This window comes from Tiliqua scincoides, chromosome 1, assembly GCF_035046505.1.
Source record: "Tiliqua scincoides isolate rTilSci1 chromosome 1, rTilSci1.hap2, whole genome shotgun sequence".
Classification (NCBI taxonomy): domain Eukaryota; kingdom Metazoa; phylum Chordata; class Lepidosauria; order Squamata; family Scincidae; genus Tiliqua; species Tiliqua scincoides.
Genome location: NC_089821.1, coordinates 235,023,453 through 235,049,730, shown reverse-complemented (window position 1 = coordinate 235,049,730; position 26,278 = coordinate 235,023,453). Strand labels below are relative to the sequence as shown.

The 26,278-nt window shown below is 42.6% G+C and overlaps 1 protein-coding gene across 2 annotated transcripts in view; it reads right to left on the bottom strand.

Annotated features, from left to right (window-relative positions):
- PRKD3 (protein kinase D3) overlaps positions 1 to 26,278 on the bottom strand; it is a 62,274-nt gene that overhangs the window by 33,273 nt on the left and 2,723 nt on the right. For both annotated transcript variants that reach the window (XM_066617880.1, XM_066617888.1), the window contains exon 2: positions 20,871 to 21,894. In XM_066617880.1, coding sequence (XP_066473977.1) covers positions 20,871 to 21,161 — 291 coding nt within the window. In that variant the 5' untranslated portion in view covers positions 21,162 to 21,894. The remainder of the gene's footprint in view (positions 1 to 20,870; positions 21,895 to 26,278) is intronic.

Sequence of the window (26,278 nt, the reverse complement as noted above, 5' to 3'; positions counted from 1 at the left end):
GCACAGGATTACAGCCTTCAAGCTCCCCACTCAGCACCCCCCCCCCGTTTTTGAAATCCTCTGTACAGTATGTATGCCTTTAAAGAGCACTTAATAAACACTTTGTAAACCAAATTTGACTTTGTTCTGACTTTTCTTGCCCATAGGAACGCATTAATTAAATTTCAATGCATTCCTATGGGAAAACGCGCTTCGCAAAACGAAAAACTCGCATAACGAAAGGACTCGCGGAATGGATTGATTTCGTTATGCAAGGCACCACTGTAGTAACTTCTTAACTCTGCAGTCTTGGAGTTTGCGTGCCAATATTCTTCCACACCCCTCTTTAACAATGAGTAGCTTATTTTTGGACTGAACTTCTGAACAAAAGCAAATACTTTTCTCTTCTTCTCACCACCCTCATCCCAGTTTAACGGTTTCATAATCAGTTTTCAAAAGCCAGTGCATTCAGTGCAACTAATTCCAGATTCAATGCCTAAGAGGGGAAACTGAGACACTAGTCCCTTCTGGTGTTCTGGAGAAGGCTTCAGTGTTCATTTATAGGTCCCTCAGAGACCCCTCTGATGTTTTATTGTATTTATATTTGTAAACTGTGTACCTTATAATACCACTGAAAAAGAGCCCACACAACTATAAACTTTGGGAGGTGAAACTTCACATTATGAAAGATACAAGGATTTCCTAAATGAGCAACCTTAGGATAGTTAAAAAAAATTACAAGTCAGACCAGAATTTCAAGAGGTTTTTGAGACCAGGTTTTTTTTTCTACTTTTCCCCTTACCTAGCACTCTCGCCACCATGAAATGTCCATCTAACCACAGATGGTCTTCACAAGTCAAGTCTAAAGATCTCTATTCTGCACTTCACCTCCATGACTTCTCTGCTGCCTGCAATCGTGTTGCCCAGCCTCCTCTCCTCAACTTTCAATTCTTTGCTATTTTTCTACCTATGCTATGTTTTGGACCCTTCTAGCACCTCAGAGGCTTCCATGATGCCTCAGCAACCTGAAGCTGCTACAGAGCCATTTGAAATCAACAGTCGTGTTTGCTCTATTGAGTTGTTGTGCATTGTTTGAGCATCTTCTTCTTCCCAAATCGATAGGTAAACAAAGGGCCTGGCTTTGAACCACCTCATTGGTCTGTAAAACGCACCTGATTTCCAGGAGCAGGAAATTTAAGTGACTCCAGTCACCCCCGGTATCCAATCCCAGAAATAAAGAAAGGTGAATAAGAAGATTCTAAAAAGCAGGGTCAGACACTCCTTTACACATTTGCCCAGGTCCAACATTGAAAACACTCAATGTTTCAATGCAGGGGATGGCTCACCTGTTCACCTTGCTGCAAGTGTAGGTGCCAGGACCCTGAAACAGCATAACCAAGGCAGGGATCATACCTAGTAAAACACATTTGGGTGGTTTTTTTTTCCTGCCAGCCTTTCAGCATCCTTGCCAACTTTTGCCCCATCCCATATCTTGTTTTTGCCCTTGCAATTTCCCTTCTATTGCCTTAATATACTGCCTTTCAAATAACCCTTGCCTTTTTATGGTTTCTCCTGCCTGGTCTCAGTTCACACAGGAGGAAGAAAGTGCCACCGTCTCTCAGACCATCATGTATGACTATTATCTGGCTTTGAAGTAGTCCCTGACTTTTAGGGTTCTTAGTCCTACTGGGAGGGAGACTTCTCTCAGGTAGCCACCTTCGCCCTGGCTTCCCAGTCTGGAGTGGCAATGATCTGACATTCCCAGATATGTCCCCATTTAAAGGGTGAAAGAAGAGAAGCTGGTGACAGTGACTAACCACTGTGCCCATTCCAGTTTCCCTTCAAGAGTCCCCGACAGCTGTTCTTGGTCCCACTATTCTCTCATCTTGGATGAGAGAATTCTCATCTTGGATGACCCTGTCAATTCCAACAGCTTTCAGTACCACCTACATGCATGTTAGGCATATACAGCTGCACCCAGTTATACCCCTCCATGCCAGATCCTCTGCATCCAGTTCCACTTCTCCTCCTGCCTTATTTGATATACTTACCTGGAGGCCTCATCACCATCTCAAAAGCAACAAATTCAAACTGAATGACTTGCCATTCGTCCCAAACCTTGTTCTCCTTTATCTTTCCTCAATCCTCATATCTACCCAGCAACATCACCAACTTTGTCTTAATCTTGGATTCCTCCTCCTTATCAATTGATAACCTTTACTGCTTCTTCCTGAAGAACACTGCAAAAGTGTACCCGCTCTTCTCCATCACCTCAGATAAAATTCTGGTCCTGACTACCAACAACTGCATTCAGTCTGCAGATCATCCCTGATTACATCACTAACTAGGTTCTGTCTCCAGATTTTGTCATGGAACCTCAGCATCTCATTCCAGTAGTACCACCTTCCTCACAAAGTTCCTCATAATGTTTACAAACAAGTAATTTCTGTGACTGTTTCTGTGACTGTTTGTTGATGTTTCTGTTGAGTTCCATGAGAACTAGGTCCTGGTCTTCTTCTTCTTTTCCTGCTCTTTATGCATTCATTTTGTATAAAGACTTAAAAAAACAGTAGCAAAGAAAAAATTAGGGATAATGAGAGAGACAACACCTACAGATGTTCTGAGAGAAAGAGGACTGCCTCGCAGTCAAAGGATGCATTCGCTCGTGAATTGCAGCGTGCCTCTGATGCAACAACTGAAGTGCAGCCTATTCAAAAAAACTCACTAAGATCACAGTCGCCACGTAAGGAAACTGCTTGCATGTGCAGACTTGCACTGTAATGCATCAGCTACCTCTAGATGAGGTGCGAAGTTAATTCAGATGTTACTTCCTTCCACTCAGTGTTCCCTTTACTAAGAGGAGGGTTCAGCGTGCGTCCTACTACAGCGTTAATTCCAGAAACAAACGTTATAACGTCTGCATTGAGAGTGCCCTGCCTATCGTCCGGTGAATAAGGCAAGAGGAAAACTTCTGAGAAGGAAAAAGAGGCACAGTAGGGTGCCTCTTTGTCAAAAATCTGGTAGCTTTGCCTCAGTCTCACATTCAGTTCCAACTGGCAGAAGCAGTCTGGAAACTTTGCATGCCCTGGGATGAAGACAGCAAAGTGCAACTCCAAAGCCAGGGAGCAGATGTGCACTAAGTCACCTCCTCGCTCCACTCTGTGCAAATAAAAACTGTTCACTCAGGATAACCTAAAAATCAGCAACTTCACATAAACATGCCCTTAGTGATCTGCTTTCAATTAAGTGAGCTTTGATCAATGAAATAAAGACCGAAGGCAAGGAGGCTGACACTAACATAAGAACAGCCCCACTGGATCAGGCCATAGGCCCATCTAGTCCAGCTTCCTGCATCTCACAGCGGCCCACCAAATGCCCCAGGGAGCACACCAGAACTGCATCCCGGTGCCCTCCCTTGCAACTGGCATAGCCCATTTCTAAAATCAGGAGGTTGCACATACACATCATGGCTTGTAACCCGTAATGGATTTTTCTTCCAGAAACTTGTCCAATCACCTTTTAAAGGCATCCAGGCCAGATGCCATCACCACATCCTATGGCAAGGAGTTCCACAGACCAACCACATGCTGAGTAAAGAAATATTTTCTTTTGTCTATCCTAACTCTCCCAACACTCAATTTTAGTGGATGTCCCCTCCTTCTGGTGTTATGTGAGAGTGTAAAGAGCATCTCTCTATCCACTCTATCCTTCCCATGCATAATCTTGTATGGCTCAATCATGTCCCCCCTCAGGTGTCTCTTTTCTAGGCTGAAGAGGCCCAAACGCTGTAGCCTTTCCTCATAAGGAAGGTGTCCCAGCCCCGTAATCATCTTAGTCGCTCTCTTTTGCACCTTTTCCATTTCCACTTTATCCTTTTTGAGATGCGGTGACCAGAACTGGACACAATACTCCAGCTGTGGCCTTACCATAGATTTGTACAGCGGAATTATAAAATTAGCTGTTTTGCTCTCAATACCTTTTCTAATGATCCCAAGCATAGAATTGGCCTTCTTTACTGTCGCCGCACAATGGGTCAACACTTTCATCGACCTGTCCACCACCACCCCAAGATTTCTCTCCTGATCTGTCACAGACAGCTCAAAACCCATTATCCTATATGTAAAGTTTTGATTTTTGGGGTCCCTTTGGGGAGAAGGACGGGATAGAAATAAAGTTTTATTTATTATTATTATTTGCCCCAATGTGCATGACTTTACACTTACATTGAAGCGCATCTGCCATTTTGCTGCCCATTCTGCCACTTTGGAGAGATCCTTCTGGAGCTCCTCACAATCATACCTGGTCTTCACCACTCGGAAAAGTTTGGTGTCGTCTGCAAACTTAGCCACTTCACTGCTCAACCCTGTCTCCAGGTCATTTATGAAGAGGCTGAAGAGCAATGGTCCCAGGAAAGATCCTTGGGGCACACTGCTTTTCACCTCTCTCCATTGTGAAAATTGCCCATTGACACCCACTCTCTGTTTCCTGGTCTTCAACCAGTTCCCAATCCATGAGAGGACCTGTCCTCTAATTCCCTGACTGTGGAGCTTTTTCAGTAGCCTTTGGTGACTGACCGTGTCGAACGCCTTCTGAAAGTCCATATATATATAATGTCCATGGGTTATCCCGCATCCACATGCCTGTTGACCTTTTCAAAGAATTCTAAAAGTTTTGTGAGGCAAGACTTGCCCTTACAGAAGCCATGCTGATTCTCCCTCAGCAAGGCTTGTTCGTCGATGTGTTTTGAGATCCTATCTTTGATGAGGCATTCCACCATCTTACCTGGTATAGATGTTAGGCTGACCAGCCTATAATTTCCCGGGCCCCCCCTCTTTCCCTTTTTAAAGATCGGTGTGACATTTGCTATCCTCCAATCTTCTGGCACCATGGCCATTTTGAGGGACAAGTTGCATATTTTAGTCAAGAGATCAGCAACTTCATTCTTCAATTCCTTAATAATTCTTAGGTGGATGCCATCAGGGCCCGGTGACTTATTGATCTTTAATTTATCAATGAGGTCTGAAACATCTTCTCTTTTAACCTCTATCTGACTTAATTCCTTGGTCAAGAGGGGCCGTTCGGGCAGCAGTATCTGCCTGAGGTCTTCTGCCGTGAAGACAGATGCAAAGAACTCATTCAATTTCTCTGTCATCTCTCAGTCTCCTTTTATTTCCCCTTTCCCTCCCTCACCATCCAGAGGGCCAAACGCTTCTCTGGCGAGTTTCCCGTTAACCAATTGGGTTAACCAATCTCCACATGTTAAGATTTGTCTTTCATTCAGACTACATGATGTTAATTCAAACCATATAGGTGTATAGTCCTGGCTGGTATCAGAGGACCAAAGTAGACACATCTCCTCAGGGACTACTCAAGTCCTTTCTCTGCTCACTGTAAGAGTGGGTTTAAACCAGGATTGGCCCATAGATGAGGCCAACTGAGGCTGTTGCCTCAGGCAGCAGGTTGGCAGGGGACATCCACTTTTATCTGCCTGTTTGACTCCACAGTTCATCTTCTTTCTCCTCCCACTCCTTGGACTGGAAGAGAGGGAAAAGGCAGAAATGTGGAAGAGAGAAGAGCAGTGAGGTAGAGTGTCACAGAGGCATATGGTCAGGTAAAGGGGGCAGCACTTGGCATGCTGCCTCAGATGCCAGGAGGTCTTGGGCCAGCCATCAACTTACATAAAGAGCTTTCTTTATGCCACAGATGTCTATTATTTATGTATACGAACACACTCCCTCTAAAATCCAACACCAGTCAGGAGGGAGACAACTTCAGCCCCCCTCACAAAGACCTAGTTCTCATTGAGGAGGTAAACCACTATTGCGCGATGCTCGTATGATTGATTTATTTATTTATACAGGTATTTATATACCGCCTTTCTTTGGTCGTCAGATTTCTCCTCAGACTTTAATCCAAGGCAGTTTACATAGGCAGGCTGTTCTAAACCCCCATAGGGATTTTTACAATTGAATAGTTCTAGTCTTTCATAGAACTCCTCCTTCCAGCTGGATTCCTTCCCAGTCTGGCCTCTCTCTGGCCCTTCGCCTCCCATGCTCCACTTGACGGCAACTCCTCTCTGCCACCGAGGGTCAGCTCATCAGTATATCAGCGTGTCATCAGTTCTCGGGTACTTCCGGTTGTTACAAACTGGCAGCCTCAGATCTTCAGGCATACAAGGCAGCAGCCCTACCAACTGAGCCAGACCTCCTGCCCCCTCCACACATAACCTGACTTAAACCCCCTCCACACATCATATACACACCTGAACATAAAAAACCTGTATGGTAGTGAAAAAATATTTGGCTAAAATTCTTCTCCCTAAAGTGCTTTGCTATGTGGAAGGATTTTCTTTTTGTATGGAGGATCCGTCAGTCATGTGAATAACTACAACTAGGCCCAGGCGAACTACCTGTGTGAGAACTAGGCCAGAGCTGCTTGGCAGCATTAGCTCTTCAGCTGAAACTCTGCTTTCACAACCAACTCCCATCATAGCCCCTCCTGTCCAGTACAGCATCTTCCCGCCTCTGATCTCTGGAATGCATCAGTCTCTTCTCTTTGTTCACCAGCTGCAACTCCTACTGTAATGGTGCACAGGTGTTTCCTCGGAGCAAGGGTTGACTAGACTATCAATTGAAGCAGCAGAGCCAACAGCTTGACTCCTCTCAGCCTTTCACCTACAAGCTCCAACAAATGTACAGGGGCCTGCAAAAAAAGCAACATCCAGTCCCAAAAACTTTCACACCCCCTCAGGAATCCATTGACATGATGACAGAGTTTTATTGATGAAGAAGCTAGTAAGGACCGCTGCTTTTGAAGTCAACCAAACCAAACAAAAAAAAACACACATTTACAAACAGAGCAGCAGCATGGCTAAGGGCTAGAGCATTAGACTTGGATCTGAAATGCCCCACTTCAAATCAGAAATGTATTTCAAACTTGTTTATACAATCAGGAGTTATGCGCAGTTGTTAGAGGCATGGGTGAATCACAGTTTCTGTCCCAACTCTGTAAAACAATGTCTAGACAGACAAAAGTTGCAGGCTGTTTTTTCAGCAATGCACCCTTTGCTCATCCTCTAGAAACATTCACAATTCACTCATGTTTCAGGATTCGACATCAACTTCTGCACAGTAAGGGGTAGCCATTGCTTACACTGGCAAGGTCAACCTGTTCCCAGGTCAGGGAAGATTTCTTCCCCCCCCCCCCAATTTCTTGGACCAATAACCCCTTGTAATGGCATCATTCCTACATACCCACGAGGTAAGGCTGTATGACACACTGTCGAACACATAAACCAGGACCTATGCAACAAAAGAGTAACAAGCTCAAATTTTACCAGGCATTCCATTGCTCTTTCAATTCAGTTCAGAGATTTCAGAGTTTACAGCAAGTAAAAATCAGGTTTGGGTTCCATCACTTCATCTTGGGTTGCATCTAAACCTTCTGAGGAGCACTGCTTTGTCTCCAGAAGCGCCTTCTGCAAGCAGAAGGGGACATGCAATTATGCAAGGAACTTTCAGTGAAACAGCAGCACTCGGCAGAAGGTTAGGGTACAAGTCCTTTAAATGAAAATATCGGTTATATATTATACGGGGCTGCTGACAAAATAATGCAATAAAGACTGTGAAGTACTTTGGTGAACAATGAACCACCATCCACTAGAGATTAATAAATAAGAGATCCATCTATTTTTGAGAAGAAATCATTATGTCTATTGACAATATGATTCATGGGTAACAAAACCAAATAAAAGTTTTCAGTTTGCTTCCAGGATAATAACCCGTAATGAAATAAAGACTCCACCAGGCAACTTTTCCAACAAAGCTGGAGGTGAGGAAAAATGGCAATATGAATGTGCATTTACAGTAGTTTCCAAAAAGACTATTATGGTCTTGTTTAACATACACACCCATTTCAAGAATAAGTAACTGACAACTAAGCTCCAACCAACTACGTATATCTCACTTCAATTTTGCTCCACTGATTTCTGTGGCATTCTGTTAAGCCTAAAAACCACATATTCCAGTTTAGCTGGCTTTTTGATCAAGCTGCACATTTCTTAAAAGCAGTATTTTTCCTTAATACAACCATTCTTGCTAAACACAGGAAGTCACCTTTGTATGCCCTTTTCATGCAAGGAGCAAAGCCAAAGTCTTCACTGGCAAAGCATTAATGGGACTTGTACCACCACAGAACTTAGACTGCATGGGTTCTACAATTTGAATAGGCAGTATTATGCTAATTCACAACAGTATCTCAATGGGGCAGGGTAAAGAAAGATTCTGTATGTAATCTATTTCAGCTCATCTCTATCATTCATGTAGCAGTTCTCATGCATGTGTAACAATAAGGGAAATGACCGTTTTTGCATGTAAAAAATTAAACTATTTCTCTTATGAAAATCAGCAGTTACCTTACTATGGGTTCAATCCTATCCAACTTTCTAGCACTGATGCAGCCATGCCAAAGGGGAATGTGCTGCTCCCTGAGGTTACGAGGCAGTCATGGAGGCCTCCTCAAGGTAAGGGAATGTTTGTTCCCTTACTTCAGGGCTACATTGCAGCTGCATCTGCGCTGGAAAGTTGGATGGGATTCGGTCCTAAATCTACTCAATGAAAATTCACTGCTATGAAAGTAGTTAGCATGGAAATTATACATAACTCCAGTTTTCAAATAAAATTGTTCTAAAATGCAAGTCTCAAAACAGGAACAACATTATTGCAGTGGCATACATCGGGAGGGCAAGAACTCTGGTGGAGCCTCACGCCACTTAGAAGCAACGTGAAAGGCTCCGTTGGAAAGTAATTGCAGTGGTGATGACATCACTGAAATTACTTCCAGGTCGGGGAGGGGGAGGGCTGCAAAAACAGAGGTGGCCCCAGGCAAAGGAAAGTCCAGACCTACCTCTGCATTATTGGGGAGCTCCACTTAACTGAATACTTTATGTGGGTTAAAAAAAATATATAGCTTAGTTCTCCAATAACAATCTTAGCAAAATTTCATTTAAAGGTAGTCATCAAGTAATGTTGTATTTAGAAAGTAAATTAACAGTGTTAGGCAATTATTTAAGAAAAGGAGGAATTAACATTCATGAGACTAGATGAAGAAGATATAGGCCAGGGCCAAAATGTATTCTTTGCAGATGGTACAGGAGACATTATGATCAAAAGGCAGACAACAATGAAAACGAGCTTCAAAGAGACAGCTGAAAAGGATAGGGAAGTTCTACTCAGTCACAAGCAGAAACAGCTCGCCTAGAAACAACTTTGATGCAGTGAGATAGGTTTTTGTTTGTTTGTTTTAAAGAATGATATCGCTGTAAAGGGGGAGGAGGCGTCACTTTGGAAATCACTGGAGACCACAGATTCCACCAAAAGCAGAAAGAGGCAATCATTCTCTTGCCTCTTTACCACGTTAGCACCAGAAAATAAGAGGTATTAAAAAGCTCATTCTGTTGTTGCCCACCTTCTGTTAAGTTTCAAAGCATGCAACTGTCTAGGTTTCACAGAACTCTGGACAGAATAGTTAGTTCTCAAAATATACAACATTAATAGAGCAGACTTTTATCCCAATATGTCAGGATAATCAACCTAATCATTCCTTCTAGTGGTGATGTTTTGTTGGTCAGAAGCAGCAACATGACTGACCAGTCTGGTTCTGATGGGAAGGGGACGAAAGTGTTGAAACAACACTCTCCCTGTATTCCAATATTTCCCCAACAATGCCTGCAAAAGAACCACTAATCTACCATGGAAGATTAATTAAATGGCTCCTGTGAACCCAAAGTACTCATCAACAGAGCATAAGAACATAAGAATTCAGCTGGATTAGGCCAAGGGCCCATCTAGTCCAGCTTCCTGTATCTCACAGTGGACCACCAAATGCCCCAGGGAGCACACAAGACAACTTGTGTCTTGGTGCCCTCCCCTGCATCTGGCAATCAGAGGCTGCTTGCCTCTAAAACCAAAAGCTTACACATACCTACTATGACTTGTAACCCATAATGAACTTTTCCTCCAGAAATTTGTCCAATCCCCTCTTAAAGGCTTCGCCTTAAAGATGCTGTTGGCATCAGGTGAATGCAGAGAGCTTATTCCCACTGCCCAAGGTCGCTCAGCCTGGCACAGTTCCCGGGGAGTATTTGTGTAGCAGCTGTGGCTGAAAGCTTTCGTCGGTGATGAGAAACACACCGGACAGACAGCAGGGTCCTTCACCAAACTTGTATTTACAGGTACACTGCATTCCAGTACAGGCAATAAGCATAGGTCCCAATGCAGGGAACCAGAGCCACTCACTCTCACAATATGTGGAGCACAGCGACAGAGTGCTCCGCATCCAGCCATCCAACAACCCAGTTTTACCGGGGGTGGCTGCTTTCGTTTTATATCACTGCTGGCCAATGGGTGCCTGACTGAGGGCAGGCTTGGGCTAATCGGCCCCACCCATTTCCAGCTGCGTCTACAGTCCCTCAGCAGGCAATCCTTTCACACCTGCTGAGTGACTCAGCACCTTTGTGTTTTGTAACAGGCTTTAGCTGCCTCTGCTGGGGATGGACCTTGAATAGGCCTCCTGTGTCACAAACCAGGGTCCTCCTCCAGTAACTCCCTTCATAGGGATTGGGCACAACGCTTGACAGATGCCATCACTACATCCTGTGGAAAGGAGTTCCACAAACTAATTACACACTGCATAAAGAAATATTTTCTTTTGTCTGTCCTAACTCTCCCAACACTCAACTTTCGTGGATGTCCCCTGGTTCTGGTATTATACTAGAGGGAAAAGAGTGTCTCTCTATCCACTCTGTCCATCCCCTGCCCAATTTTATATGTCTCAATCATGTCCCCCCTCAGACACCTTTTTTCTAGACCGAAGAGGCCCAAACGCTGTAGCCCTTCCACATAGGGAAGGTGCCCCAGCCCAGTAATCATTTTGGTTGCTCTCTTTGGAACTTTACCATCTCCACTATATCCTGTTTGGGATGCGGCAACTAGAACTAGACACAATACTCCAGGTGTGGCCTTACCATAGATTTGTACAATGGCATTACAATATTACCTGTCTTATTCTTCTTATTCTCAATGCCTTTCCTAATGATCCCAAGCATGGAATTAGCCCTCTTCACTGCCACCGCACATTGGGTTGACACTTTTATCAAGCTGTCCACAAGGATCCCAGATTTCTCTCCTGATCTGTCACAGACAGCTCAGAACCCATTAACCTATATGTAAAGTTTTGATTCTTTGCCACAATGTGCATGACTTTACACTTACTTACATTGAAACGCATCTGCCATTTTGCTGCCCAGACTCCCAGTTTGGAGAGATCCTTCTGGAGCTCTTCACAATCTCTTCTGGTCTTCACCACTCGGAAAAGTTTGGTGTCATCTGCAGACTTGGCCACCTCACTGCTCAACCCTGTCTCCAGGTCATTTATGAACAAGTTGAAAAGTACAGGTCCCAGGACAGATCCTTGGGGCACTCCACTTTCCACTTCTCTCCATTGTGAGTGTATCTATTGCATCTCTGCATGATTCTCTGCACTAGCCTGGCTTCCCTCCAACTGTAGAGGCAAACAATACTCCCAGACCCACTTATCCCAACATTCAGAAAAGGCAAAAGCAGACATTTTATAAAGCAGACAATTGAAGGCAGGATCTTTTTTTAAAGCCAATTTGTGATAGGCTATGAATTGAACCAAAACACATTTTCAAGTGATTTCTTTAAAAAAACACATTTGGGAATTTTTCCCTACTTATGGACACTGCCACCATTCACAGATTATGCATTTCCTACTTTAAGGGTCACCATAACTCCTCCAGCTAACACAGAAGACACTCCCCTATTTACCTATTTTGCCCTGTAACTTGACTCTGACACAATAATTGGCAATAGTCTTGACTGCGTAACCTGTCCCCTGTACATATCCACCCAGCCTCACCATCCGTTCCTTCATTATCCCCCCCTCTGTGAGATGATGGTGTGAAGCCTAGTCAATTTCAACAGTGATTGAAGTTTGGTTCCCCCCCCCTCCTTTCAGTAAGGAAGCACTATTTGTGTTTGAGGAAGGCACACACATGAAACAGACAACGCTTCACCTGACTCTCTTTTTCACCAGAAGCATGACGCTATGAAAGAAATAATGGTGTTGCAAGTGCTTATGCTTCCAGAAGTGGGTAAGGGAACCATGCCAAGCCTTTGAGCAGAGACCACAGAGAGATTTCCCTACAAACAGGATAGAGTAAAACACAAGGCAGGAAAAGCAAACATCACACCTCTTTGGAAGAACAATAATAGATAGAGGATTATAAATGTACTGCATGCAGAGCACAACTGTTAGAAGGCATCACACATGCACACACAGGGGCTGAAATGATTGTATATCCATCTTCTTCAAGGCCATCGATTTAAAAGCCTGAAACAAGTGAATTGAAAATAACTAAGCGTCCAAAACAATCCAACTTTCCATCACCAATGCAGCCATGCCAACAAAGCAGATGCTGCATCCCGTCATGGGGAGACAGTCACAGAGGCCTCCTCAAGGCAAGGGAATATTTGTTGAGTTGCAGTTGCATCAGCACTGGATAGTTGGATAGATTTGGGTCCTGAATTTAACACAAACACAAAAAAAGCAGGAAAGGTACCAAAGTGCAGTTAGTAGTACATGTTAGATAATTTAACAGTGTTTCTCAAACTGTGGGTTGGGACCCACTAGGTGGGCCATGAGCCAATTTCAGGTTGGTCCCCATTCATTTAATGTGTATTTTATTTTTAACTTATTAGACTTGATGCTTCCAAATATGATCGCATTTGGGGAAATGTGACAGATCTGTATTTTGAACAGGCTACTATGTATACGCTTTTAACAATAATAGTCAATGGGACTTACTCCCAGGTAAGTGTGGAAAGGATTGCAGCCCTCAGGATGTTTGGGGAATTCTTTAAGGACAGATCAGCAACTGCTTGGGAGAGTTAGGAGGGTTATTTTTAAAAAATGTTATACTTTTGTAAACTTTTAATGTACCTACTTACTTAATTTGATTTTGTCATATGGGAGTGTTAAAAATTGTCCTGCTTGATGATGTCACTTCCAGCCATGACATCACTTCCAGGTTAATGACATCACTTCCAGTGGGTCCCAACAGACAATTACAGATTGTCATTGTAAAAAGTGGGTCCCAGTGATAAAAAGTTGAAAAACCACTGGTCTAAGATGTTGGTTAGAAGAAATTTATTCATTTATTTTTTTTATTTATTCACATTCTTATACCGCCCTTCCTCCAAAGAGCTCAGAGCGGTTTACACAGCTGCTCCTCTCCTCCTTCTTGTCCTCACAACAACCCTGTGAGGTAGGTGAGACTGAAAGAAAGTGACTGGCCCAAGGTCACCCAGGAAGCTTTGTGGCTGAGGGGAGATTTGAACCTGGATCATCCAGGTCTAAGTCCACCTCCCAAACCACTACACCATCCTGGCTCTCAAATGCAAATAGTCACTGGAGAGAGCAGGAGATCATATGCAGACAAAGGAGGATTGCTGGCCTGGAAGACAGCATAGAAGAATTGATCCTAGAGACAGGAATAGGTGTAGTAAAACATAAGAAGAGCCTTGCTGGATCAGGCCGAAGGCCCATGTAGTTCAGCTTCCTGTATCTCATAGTGGCCCACCCATGGGCAGATTCAGGGGGGCCATAGGGGCAGCCCCCCCCCAAAGCTGTTGTGCCAGTGCGGAAGGACTGGGGTAAACATAGATCCAGTTTTTTTTGTTTGGATCACATTGGCAGCCCAGCACTTCATCAAGGATTTTTCTATCAGCCACCTACTGTTTGGGCGGGGGGGGGGGGGCAGAGTGGCTCTCCTTCCACTGTTAGCTATGTCCTGGCTGCTCCTCCTTTGCACTCCTGTACCTACTTAGCTGTGAGTAAGATCCATTGAACACAATGGAACTTCTGAGTAGACCAGCTCAGTGACCTAGGCTTTTTGCCATCCCCTTGTTTTTAACATCCCCTCTGTGGCTGGCCAAGCTCATCAGCCAAGGAGCTACCCTCCTTCTGGAGCCTCATCCCCCCCCCCCCATCAGCCAATATTTTTTAAAGCAGTAGAGTTGATTTGCAATTCTGGTGCTTTAAATGTCCTAAGAGCATTGTCCTCCCTCCCACAGGCTGCAAAGGGGGGGGGGAGCATTAGCCAGCTGGAAAGGAGTCCGCCCCAGCAAAGCCTAGGCAAGGCTTTTAAGAGAAAGCTCCCTGGCACAGTGAAAATTGACAGTTGACTGCAGCCTTTCTATGGCCAAAACAGAGTCCTACCATTCTTTAGGATGGAGACACAGGCTTCCATCCTCTCCACACTTTTCTGGGAGTAAGCCCCATACACTATAATCGGACTTACATCTGAGTAGGTATGCCTAAGATTGGGCTCTGAGGTGAAGGTCCTGTCCATACTTTCCTGGGAGTAAGCCCCATAGACTATAATGGGACTTACTCCTGAGCAGACATGCATAGGGTTGGGTATCTCTCAGACAGCAGTCTCTCCCCCCCCCCCCCACTGGCAAGAACTGCAATTAGCCAGCTGGATCTGTTAAGTGACCTCAGTTGGCAACCTTCAGTCTCAAAAGACTATGGTATCGCACTCCGAATGGTGGTTCTGGAACAGCATCTAGTGTGTCTGAAAAGGCTGATTCGGGAGTGACAATCCCTTCCACACTGGGAGCAAGTGCAGTCTGTCCCTGGTCTGTCTCCCTGGCTATGGGCCTTCCTTCTTTGCCTCAGTCTGTTGGCCAAGTGTCTCTTCAAACTGGAACAGGCCATGCTGCACAGCCTGCCTCCAAGCAGGCCGCTCAGAGGCCAGGGTTTTCCACCTGTTGAGGTCCATTCCTAAGGCCTTCAGATCCCTCTTGCAGATGTATCACAGCTGTGGTCTACCTGTAGGGTGCTTTCCCTGCACGAGTTCTCCATAGAAGAGATCCTTTGGGATCCGGCAATCATCCACTCCCACGACCGAGCCAACGCAGGCATCTCTGTTTCAGCAGTGCATACGTGCTAGGGATTCCAGCTCGTTCCAGGACTGTGTTTGGAACTTTGTCCTGCCAGGTGATGCCGAGGATGCGTCGGAGGAAGCGCATGCAGAAAGCGTTCAGTTTCCTCTCCTGTTGTAAGCGAAGATTCCAAGACTCGCTGCAGTACAGAAGTGTACTCAGGACGCAAGCTCTGTACACAGTTAAACATAGTAGAACCAACTAAAAAGTCAAAGCATGAGCAAACATTCTTTTCACTCTCACTCTCACATTGGATGCTAAGCATCCTCCAAAAAGGGGGTGGTGGATGGGGAAAAAATGAAGGGTGTTTAATGGTGAAACTGTGGGGGGGGGGTAGACATGCCAAGGATTGGGTTCTCTTAGACTGCAAGGCTATCCACATGTTGCAGAAGCAGAAATCTAGCTAAATGATCCTGTTTGGAAGTGTTTGTAACTGATTAGCTAAATCTTTGTTTTGATTCTGATTTAAATATGATATGAGGGCAGGGTTATTTTCTGGGCATATTCACATAGGAGAGATCTGTGTTGATGTCAAATGCAAAACTAGAAATATAGGGAGCTGAACCCCAGAGAATGTGGTTTTTTAAATTATTATTATTAACAGTATTTAATACTGGTGGTGTTTTATGACTGGCTTGCAGGATTGGATGCAGTGATTATAGTCCCTGAAAAATATCCTATGCAAATGTGCCATTCTGAACATTACGAACTTCATATTATAATGATGATAAATGGTATCTCCAACTCTATGGACCCAAACACCTTTAACTTATACATAAATTTAAGGGCACCTGCTGGAATGGGGAGCAAAGTTGGGAGAAAAGGGAGTGCCCACTGGGCGGGGCATCCGACATAGCAGATTGGGAACCCAGGTCTACCCACACAGCAAATCTCAGCCATGGAGGCCACAGGTTCAACTGGGAGCCCTGGTGTACCTAGCAGGTAGATCAGGGCTCCAAGTCCAGGCAGGAGCCCAGGTCTATCTGCTTGGTTGACCTGGGCTCTAGAGTTAAGCTAGTGCTCATGCACACACACACACCCCAAACACAAACTCTGGATCCACCCCTGGGCCCACCAAATGCTTCAGGGAGCACACAAGACAACAGACACAACCTGTGTCCTGGTGCCCTCCCATGCATCTGGCAATCAGAAGCAGGTTAACTTTTTGAGGAAGTCAATTAAGGACAGATGCAGGAATCAAGAGGCTGCTATGGAAATGCAAGGGATGAAACTTGAATTATGAGGGAGAGGCTGGCTATAAACCAGAAGAATGCAGGATCAGATGAGTGCTGGCAGTTCAAAGAAATGAGACCACATAAGATTGGGCAGAACAAGAGATAATGGAGAACACCACTTCAAGGGATGCCAAAAGCAGAAAAAAGGAGGCTGAGCCAATAAAGGACATACTGCAGGAGACAGGAGTTCAGTTAACAGAAGTGACAGATTGCAGTGTAAACTGGAAGGCAAATCTGGGGAAGTTGAAGAATGTCCAAAGTAACAGAAAGCTCCAGAAAAAAAACCCAAAGAATACTTTTGATTCAACCTCATTGTGATCACTAATTCAGGATGGAGAAGGATGAGGGTAGAGGATGGGTAGATTGCAGATAAAGCAATTAACACACATAAAAAATAATTCTCCCATTCTGAAACAAAAGATAATTGTCAAGGAAAATTCTCCCATTGTTTACTCCAAAACAAAGAATATATCACTGATGAGAAGTATCAAGTTATGGTTGATAGAGACAGAGAGACCAGTTTTATTTATATCTATAGACTTTCCCCTTTTACAGAGCAGGTCCACAAATACATGCTCACTCCATTTCAGAACTGTTTTTCAGCTACTTCATTTAGCGGACTAAAGCAGAACAATACTTTACTATATTTATTTCTCAGTAATATGTTAATATTTCCTTTAGACTGTCAGCTCCCATCAAAGAGATACAATGGAATAAGAAACTAAAATCCATTTTTCTGTAGAGTGACTTTTGAAGACATAAAGATTCAGCTTTTAAGAGAAGGGCATGGGAAACATGAATGTGTACAAATAAGAGTTTGAGTATCATGGGCAGAACAGATCTCGGTGTCAAGTAAAACAGAAAGCTATTGCAGTTACTGAAGCAAGAATACAACACAAGAATCAAGTGGGCATCCAAATACTTTCAGTATTACAATACATCCAAAAATCATCAGTAAATCATCGAACAGCCTCCACTTTGCACTTCACTAGCATAATTTATAGTATTCCATTGTAGACCAAGTACCTCAACATTCATTACAGAATTATAGATAACCGTGAACAATAACAAGCAATTACTTCATTGCAGAAGGGTCACACAGGGCCTGAAAAAGTCATTTTAAGCCAGTGCAGTTCAAGAGAATTGAAGAACTACAGTGGAAGATTCCTAATTATAAATGTGTGTCAAATCTTCCAAAAGTGAAAATCTTGTACAGTACATTCCTGCCCACTCACCTTTCATGGGAGGAAAAAAATCTACATGTTTTTCCAACCTAAACTGTCCCCCATACAGTCCACTAAAGGCATCCCAGGTGTCAGAATCTATCCCCAAGATGTCTTGCAACAGTAGCTGACCAAAACTGGAACCAATGCATAATGGTACAGGTTGCACAATTTATGAAATGACCCAGTAAACATGATCCCAATTCAGGAAATGGTGTGTCAAGAAATTATTAACTTTGAAAGAACAAGGTCAGCTTAATTTTTTTAATGTTCCCAGGAAAGTTTTTAAGCATTTGTTTGTAACAAGAAGATTGAAATACTGAAGTGCTACCAAAACAGATTTGAAATAAGAATCCATGTAGTCCTGTAGACCCAGGTTCAAGTCCCCACACATTCATGAAGCTCACTGGCTGACACTGGGTTTTTTCTCAATGAGAGAAAAATGTGGGTAAAAAGTGGAAGGGGGGGTTGAAATGTCATATATGCCACTGTGATGTTTTTAGGAAAAGGATGTGATAAAAAATATACATATATCCTATTTAAATTTATCACATCAAAAACTACTTCCTGGTTTTATGGAGAAAGTAATTTTTGCAACAGAAATTCTATGAGTGAGTTGACACTCCTAACTCTCCTCTCCTGGCTGTGTCCAAACCCAATCTTGTGCGAACATGATCTCCTACTCATGCAAGAGATGGAAAAGCATGGTTGGCTATTATTCCCCCTCTTCCCAGCCCTCTGTATCTTGCAGAAATCTGCTCCTGATAAGTGGGAGACTGTCAAGAACAACAAGGTATATGGCACACAATTTGCAACCCTCCTCCACCTCTTTTGCAAGCACAAGACAGAGCTCACATGTGACAGAGACAGATTCATCCCCAACTATGGGGACTGGATAAAATTCCCTGAGGACAAGATGCATACCTTCCAGTGAAGATTGCTTAGCTCAATTCAAGCCCCACATCTGTATTTGACATTACAAGAAGTGTGCATTTTTTTGCCTTTTCTCCCAACATTTACTTACCAAGACATATAAAAGCTGAGAATGGAGATGCAGCCACCACCAAGGGCCATAAATTGCCATCAGGAAGAAGTAGCCAAACCTTTAGCAAAGGCTTTTTTATTCACTCAATAGCCTTCTAGTTATTGAGTTTTAATCCATCATTTTCACCCAACTGTTATTCCAGTGCTATTTTGCTATACATTTTTATACATTTTGTTCTTTTTACATATAGTGTGATTACAATAAATAATAAAATCAAACTTGAGCCTGCTGTAGAATGTCATAGGTAGGAGAGACTTTAATATCACAGCATTTTAAGAGGATTGTTACACATTCCTGCTTGGCAGAGAAATGCTTTCACGATGAACAATTACATCTATACGTGCCTACAAATCTGATGTTGTATCTTTCTGCTATGACTTATAAACATGCCTCAAAGATATGGCCAAGGATCCAGTCCACACACGGGATCTGCTTGAGTACTGCTCTCAAGAGTACTATTACCACCTGTGCACCAGCTGCAAGAGTACTTACAAAAGAGAAATCCACCACAAATAAGCATCCCCCCTCCCCATTTCCTGATCCGATGTTTGCTGCCTGCATAGGACATATGCTCACACTGCAGCTGCTACTGGCATAATCAGGGCTTTCATTCACATACAACTGTACTAAAGCCAATTGGAGAGGACAAGACCAGCATCTGAAGTCCAAGCAACTTTACAGTGCAACTGGCTCTCCCCGCAGCATGCTTCTGAACTTCAGCGGAGTGCTGAATCAAGAGCAGATTGCCAAGAACGGGCAGGAAGACATAAACTAAGAGGCTGGCTCAGAAAGAAGGTGAGAGAAATGCAAAAAGAAAACGGAAGCAGACCAATCAAGCATTAGAACACGTGCATGGATCCACACAAATGAAAAATGGATTCAAGAGAGAAATTATAAGCTGCTAACCTGAAATACAGATGCTAGTTTCAACCCAACAAAATAAAGCTGCCAATCCAACAAAAGAGAAACTATAATCTGTCAGAAGTGTGATATGACAGGGGAAGAAACCCAATAAAAATACTAGGAAAGGTCTGGGTTTCTTAAAGTGTCAAATCTAGTGTCACTTGAAACTCTTTTTAAAGTCCTAAAAGACAACTGAATACAAGTGTAACACATTTATACACAAAAGAAGCAATTCAGAAAAAAAATTACTAGAAAATTTAATCCCCTTATCAATACACAATTTCAATTTATTTCTCACATTACCCTATCACTTATTCTTAAAAGCTGAATCTAATAATGCATATTTGACCATGAAAGAAGGTATTGGGTTTAATCATCTGAGATCACTCCCTGGGAATTCAACTCAGAACTTATCAACAAGTACCCAAATGCAACATATTTTAATAGTACATCTGGCCCACTGTACAATGTGCTTCTGAAACTCAGCTGGATTTTTATCAACCCACCATGTACTCTGCAATGCACAAAGCAACTTTCACTGAATCGAAAGGAAGTCCAAACCTTCAGTGTCAAAATGCAAAGGACTAAAGACAGCAAGAATCTTTATGATGTATTTTTCATTCCTTGGATAATAAGAATCACCATTCCTAATGAACAGGGATCTCACAGTACTGAGAAATACATTTGTTTACTGGATTAGATCTGAAGAAACATAAATTAAGCTGTACTAAAATACATGTACTCGAGTGCCAAGTTTGAACGTATGTGAAAACATACATTCAAATACCTGCTTTGTTACAAAGGTAAAGGCCTTCAGTAAGTTATCACAGCAGACAAGATCCCAATCCCAATTTAATCAAGGGAAAAAATGGGAGCGAGCCTTGGGTTCCTGCATCCCTTCCTCACCCTCCTTGCCATGGGGATAATACAAGAACTTCTTAGTCATCACCCCACACTAGGAAGGAAAAGAGATAAGCAAGTGACCAGATTGTTTCTGCAGGTACACTTGAGAGAAGTGGGAAGGAGAGAATTCCAACAGGAACTGTCTCTCAACCAGGTCTGCCTCTCAGGGTTGATATGATGCTAACTCTCCACCCTGAGCTCCCTACTGGAAGAAAAGGTTATAAGAAATGTTTTTTCAGTAAATGATGTCATGCAGGTACTGATCAGACAGCATAAAAATTCAGATCTTGGCTTTCCAGCTCTTGCCTGCAATCCCAGGCATCTCATTTACCAGTTACTGATCTTCTTGTAACAGTAAAATTACTTTCAGCTACAAGAGGTAATCATATTACAAAGCAGAACAGCTGAGATTCTCATAGTTTTAACATTCAATAAGATACAACTGAGCATTATATTCTGAATTCAGAAACAAAACCCCACTTAACTCTCCTTCAGTAATGCACATCAATGATGGTAATGACTATTTCAATTGGTAGTATTGGATGTTGTACTGTACCTTTTGATAAACTACAGAGCACACCAGGTCTTTGACAACAGAGAGGGAGAGATCTTGGGCCTCAATGGTGACAGTTTCCCGAGTGAGACCAATCTGCAGCAGAAAGGAGATCCCATGCACAGAGCCCCTCGAGTTAGTGAGGCTTTGGGTGCTGAAGCTGCCATTGGACAGCCGGCCTGAGAGCCCTGATTGTGGACTCGAAGATAAGGAAGGGGTAGGTGGAGCAGCAGCATGGGACACAGATGGGGAAAGCTTCTGTAAGGATGGAGGAGAAGATTCGTTTGATGACATCTGACTTGATTTCAATCTGTCAAGACCTGTCCAATAGTCAAGAAAAAGAAGTACAGTATGTATTTTTCTCTTCAGCCTACAATATTGTCATTCCACGTTTCCCTTTTACTATTCAAGAAAACATCTTCCCGTCTAAGGAATCTTCATTTTTCTTTTGCTCTGTACATGATGATTAAGATTACTTTGGCCAGAAGTTATTTTCATGAACGGTCCTCTTTGCACAGTTTCACATCAGTTGATCAAAAACACTTTGCCTTTAACACCACATCCAGATGTTGGGAGAGGCTTACATCATTATGAAATTTTCTTTTCAGAAACTGAAAGAGAGATTGTTTTTTCACACAAGATCTTCATCTCACTACTTTTGAGACAACCATTAAGACGATTTGCGAACAAAAACGTGTCAAACGCCACACTGAAAAGTATTGCACTCAATTCAACAACACACACGGTTTGTGTCAATACCACAGTCAGTTTTGTGTTTGTTTTTTTCTTTTAATAATGTCTGGGTTACGAGGACTGTTTTGGAGGAATCTATTTTTTTCAGAAGTTCTCATTTCAATCCACAGGGATGAGAAAATGAGGTTACCCACAACAGCCTATGAATTTTCATTTTTGGAAGATGTTCATCTCATGAAGGGAAGGAACAAAATTTCTACAAATACAAACACAGTGAACAGAGACGGTGGGTTCACAGTAGTAGTCTGCAGCATTTTGAAGTGTCACTGGCTGCCTGGTGGAAGAAAAACATCACATTAATTCACATATACTGGGAATGTTACATAACAACCATAATCACACTAGTTAGAAACAAAAATATTGGACTCACAAATGCTTACCTCTCAGCCCATTCTTACTGTCTTTTTTTAGATTATGATAGATTCATCACTGAATCTTTGCTGAATATCATATCACAAACATGTTGTTTGTGACTCCTCAACTTAATCGGCTACATCTATCATAGCATGGCTCACATAACAGGAGAACTAACTATATTCAACACACTTCCAGTCCTAAAACCAGACTGCAGATATGAAGATTTTAGAAATGGGCTATGTCAGAATGCCAGATGCAAGGGAGGGCACCAGGATGAGGTCTCTTGTTATCTGGTGTGCTCCCTGGGGCATTTGGTGGGCCGCTGTGAGATACAGGAAGCTGAACTAGATGGGCCTATGGCCTGATCCAGTGGGGCTGTTCTTATGTTCTTATGAGAGACTAAAAATAACCATTTCAAGCAGTTATTACACCACAGAACTATTACATGAAGTTAGGATGTGTTTGGAATACATATGAAGTAGGTAATAGTGCATGGAAATAACACACTGAACAGTATGAGTCAACCATATGCACACCAAGAGAAGTTTTCAGGGGGGTTGCAATGTACTGGCATCTTTGACACCATTCATAAAAATTCCCCAATCTGCTAGTCAGCTTTCCATTAAATACATTTCCTTCTAATTATACAACAGTTTTGTTCCACTTTGTAAACATGAGGTACACTCTTCAAGTACACAAAATGAAGTCTTTATTCAACAGCCAGAATATTTTACATTTTGCTAAGGACACGTGTGCACAGGCGTTCCCTGAGCTTTCAGTCGACTGCTTTTGCACTAAACAGGAAGCATAAGAAGCAATTCCAGAAACAGAGAATAGAAATTAGCTCTCCACAACACACTGGCCAGCTCCTAATTCCTCACATCCATGCTTCCCCCATCCATTCTGTAGTTCAAATGGGAAGCAAATCAAGATGAATTAAACATAGATGCCATGTATTCATATGATCCCAAAGTTGCACAAGCAATGAAAGTTGCCTTTGTTTAGAAAACACCCTTTGGTCTCATAAGTCCTCCACTTGGTTCCTTCTGCTATATTACCTTAAGCACTCACTCTCAGAAAGAAACCACTGATGAGGTTCCACAATTATCAATAATGGAGGTTCCAAAGCACATTTGAAGAATCGCTGCTTTACACTGACTCAGCTTCCAACACAACCAGCAAGGATATCATATTTCTCTCACTCTGTCTTCAAAAACACCACAATTTATCTATTTAATATATTTATACCCTGTTCTTCAGGACCACCTCAGCATATCTAACAATAAAAAGCTAAAACAATAAAATGTTGCAATTATTTTAAACAAACAGTTTACACTACAGTACTTTTTATCTGGCAATTTCTTTTCATAGTCAATAACATCATAAAATAGTACTGTTGTATAAAATCAGCCGCACTTCTGAAGGTACAATAAATGTCACTAACACCATTCAAACCTATCAAATCCATTTTCATTAGCGCCAGTGTTTTGTTTTAAAAATAAAATATTTTATGTAAAATCACTGAGTCAGCATTCATCCAAGAGTTCTTAAAGAACTCATACATAAATTACTGATCTTCTAACAAAAGTATGTAACTTGTTTTTGAAAATCTGTCTCCCTGCCAGAGTACTGGAAGATGGCCAACGTAACACTGATATTTAAAGAGGGATCCAGGAAATTACAGGCTGGTTAGCTTAATGTCAGTTCCAGATAAACTGGTGACTAACATAATTAAAGATAAAATTACTAAGCATATCGAAGAACAAGACTTGCTGAAAGAAATTCAGCATAGATTCTGAAAAGGTAAATCCTGTCTCACTATCCGTCCTTGAGAGTGTCAAAGAGCACATGGATTGAGGCAATCCAGTTGACAAGGTATACAGTACTTGAGCTTTCAAAAACTTTTGACAAAATTCCTAACCAAAGTTTCTTAAGTAAACTTAGCAGTAATGAAATAAGAGTCTAGCACCTTTTATGGACTTTTAACTAGGTAAAAGAACAGGAAGCAGAGAGTATGAATGAATGGGCAGTATTCCCTTAGGAAGAAAGTATGGAGGATCTGTACTGAGACAAGTGTTCTTTATCTTGTTTGTAAATGATCTGGAGTTGGGGGTAAGCAATAAGATGGTCAAGTTTCCAGATGACACCAAACTCCACATTACTTCTTCAAACTGCATGAGTGGGCAAGCATATGGCAAATGTGTTTAAACATTAATAAGTATGAATTGATGCGCATTGGGACTAGAAAGTCAACTTCACATATACACTAATGGGGGTCTGAGCTATCTGCAATAGACCAGGAAAAGATCTTGGGCACCATCATGTTGACCAGGAAAAGATCTTGGGCACCATCATGTTGGCCAAGTGCGAGGCAGTGGTGAAGACAAATTACTTGCTTGAGATTACTAGTAAAAAAAAAATCAAGATTAAGACTGCTATCATTATATTGCCCTATTCAAGTCAATCAGGCAGAAACATTTGAAATATCGTACATGGTTCTGGACACCACACCTTAAGAAGGACATTGTAGAGCTAGAAAGGGTGCAAATGAGGGCAATTAGAATTATCACAGGGCTGGAGCACATTCCTTACAAAGAAAGGTTACAAGATCTGGAGCTTTATAGCTCTGAAAAAGGCAATTAAGGAAAGACATGACTGAGACTATAAAAGCTATAGAGTAGGGGCTTTCAAACCCCAGCCCATAGGCCAGATCTGGCGTCCCCAGATTACCCAACCAGGCATGGTGCTGCAGCGGCGAAGGCATTCCATTCTGCGTTGCATCCTCTACTTTTTGCAGTCGATCTTCTCAGAAACTCACACCGGGTAGTCGCTACCCCAGGAAATCATGGCACAGAGCCTGCTTGTGCCGACAAGCAGTGGAAGTGGCTGTCCAACAGGAGCTGCAAATAGAGGCTGAAGTGCAGAACAGAAAGCCTTCACCACCACCATGCCACATCTAGATAGGTAATCTGGGGGCTCAGCAGGCCTCAAGCCTACTGGTGTCAGAGAGTAGAAAAGGTTTTTCTCCTTCCTTCTCTCAATACTAGAAACAAGCATGAGCCAATGAAAATAATTGACAGGAGATTTAAGACAGATAAAAGAAGATATGTTTTCCCACCGAGCAAAATTAGTATGCAGAATTTCATACCAATTTTGCAGAGTGCTGGCCACATAAGTATGGACTGCTTTAAATGGAGATTGGACAAATTCACAGAGGATAGACTGAAGGATGGCTGTTAGTTTTGACAACTATGCACTACTATTCCATTCAGCAGCAGTATGCCTCTGAATATCAGTTGCAGGGGAGCAATGGTGCGAGAGAAGAATGCCTTTCTCTCCTGCTTGCAGATTTTCCAAGGACAGCAGGTGGGCGACTATGGAAAACAGGATGCTGGACTAGATGGGAATTTGGCCTGATCCAGAAGTGCTCTTCTTATGTTCTTATTTTAACTGAAATTTAAAAAATGGTTGTGCTTTAGAAGAAAGAGGCAAATCTGTGGTTCAAAATAGAATCATATCTACAATGAAAACAAAGATAAGCCATGTTGTCATCCTCAGAGTGCTGCCCATATACAAAATGCAGAAGCTGCACAATGAGCGGAGTTTTTGTTAGATGAGATCCACTACAGCAGGATTTGGAGGTAGCCAGAATCATTCAATAAACTGTGGAGATGTTAAAATATGAGTGAGATCCAACATGCACCCATCCCAAGCTTGAGGAGAAAGGTCTTTCACCTATACATGGCGGGGGGGGGGTTACAATTGTTTGTGATGACAATCTTTCGTGCTTATGAAGCACAGTTCTAGAGGGCTCTCTTACCTTGGAAGGGGGATTTACAGGTATTGTAGGGGTCTGCTCCTTGAAGAGGAGGAGCTTAAACACCTCCGTGCATAAGTGGGTCAGTCATTCAGTGCAGCTCTGAATCACAGTCATAATTTATTAGTACTATCTTGACTTCCTCAGTGAAATGCTAAAATAATTGAAATATTTTGATAGGGCTAAATGCAACTTATTTGTCACCCCAAGTGCACTTTTGTTAACCCTACCCACAATACAGCCTCAAAAATGTATACTTTTTCCAGATAAAGCAGTTCCTTGTAGGCTGCATAGGAAGACCAAGCATTTACTACTTTACAAGGTATTTGGCACAGTAGTATGCTCTCAGGAATAGCATCACTGTCTTGAATGGGAAAAGAACACTAGAAGGACAAAGACTGCAGACATATCCAGACTTAGCCGCTCATCCAATAGTTACTATCTATTCACAATGTTAAAATAAGACTGTTCAGTGGATTGACAA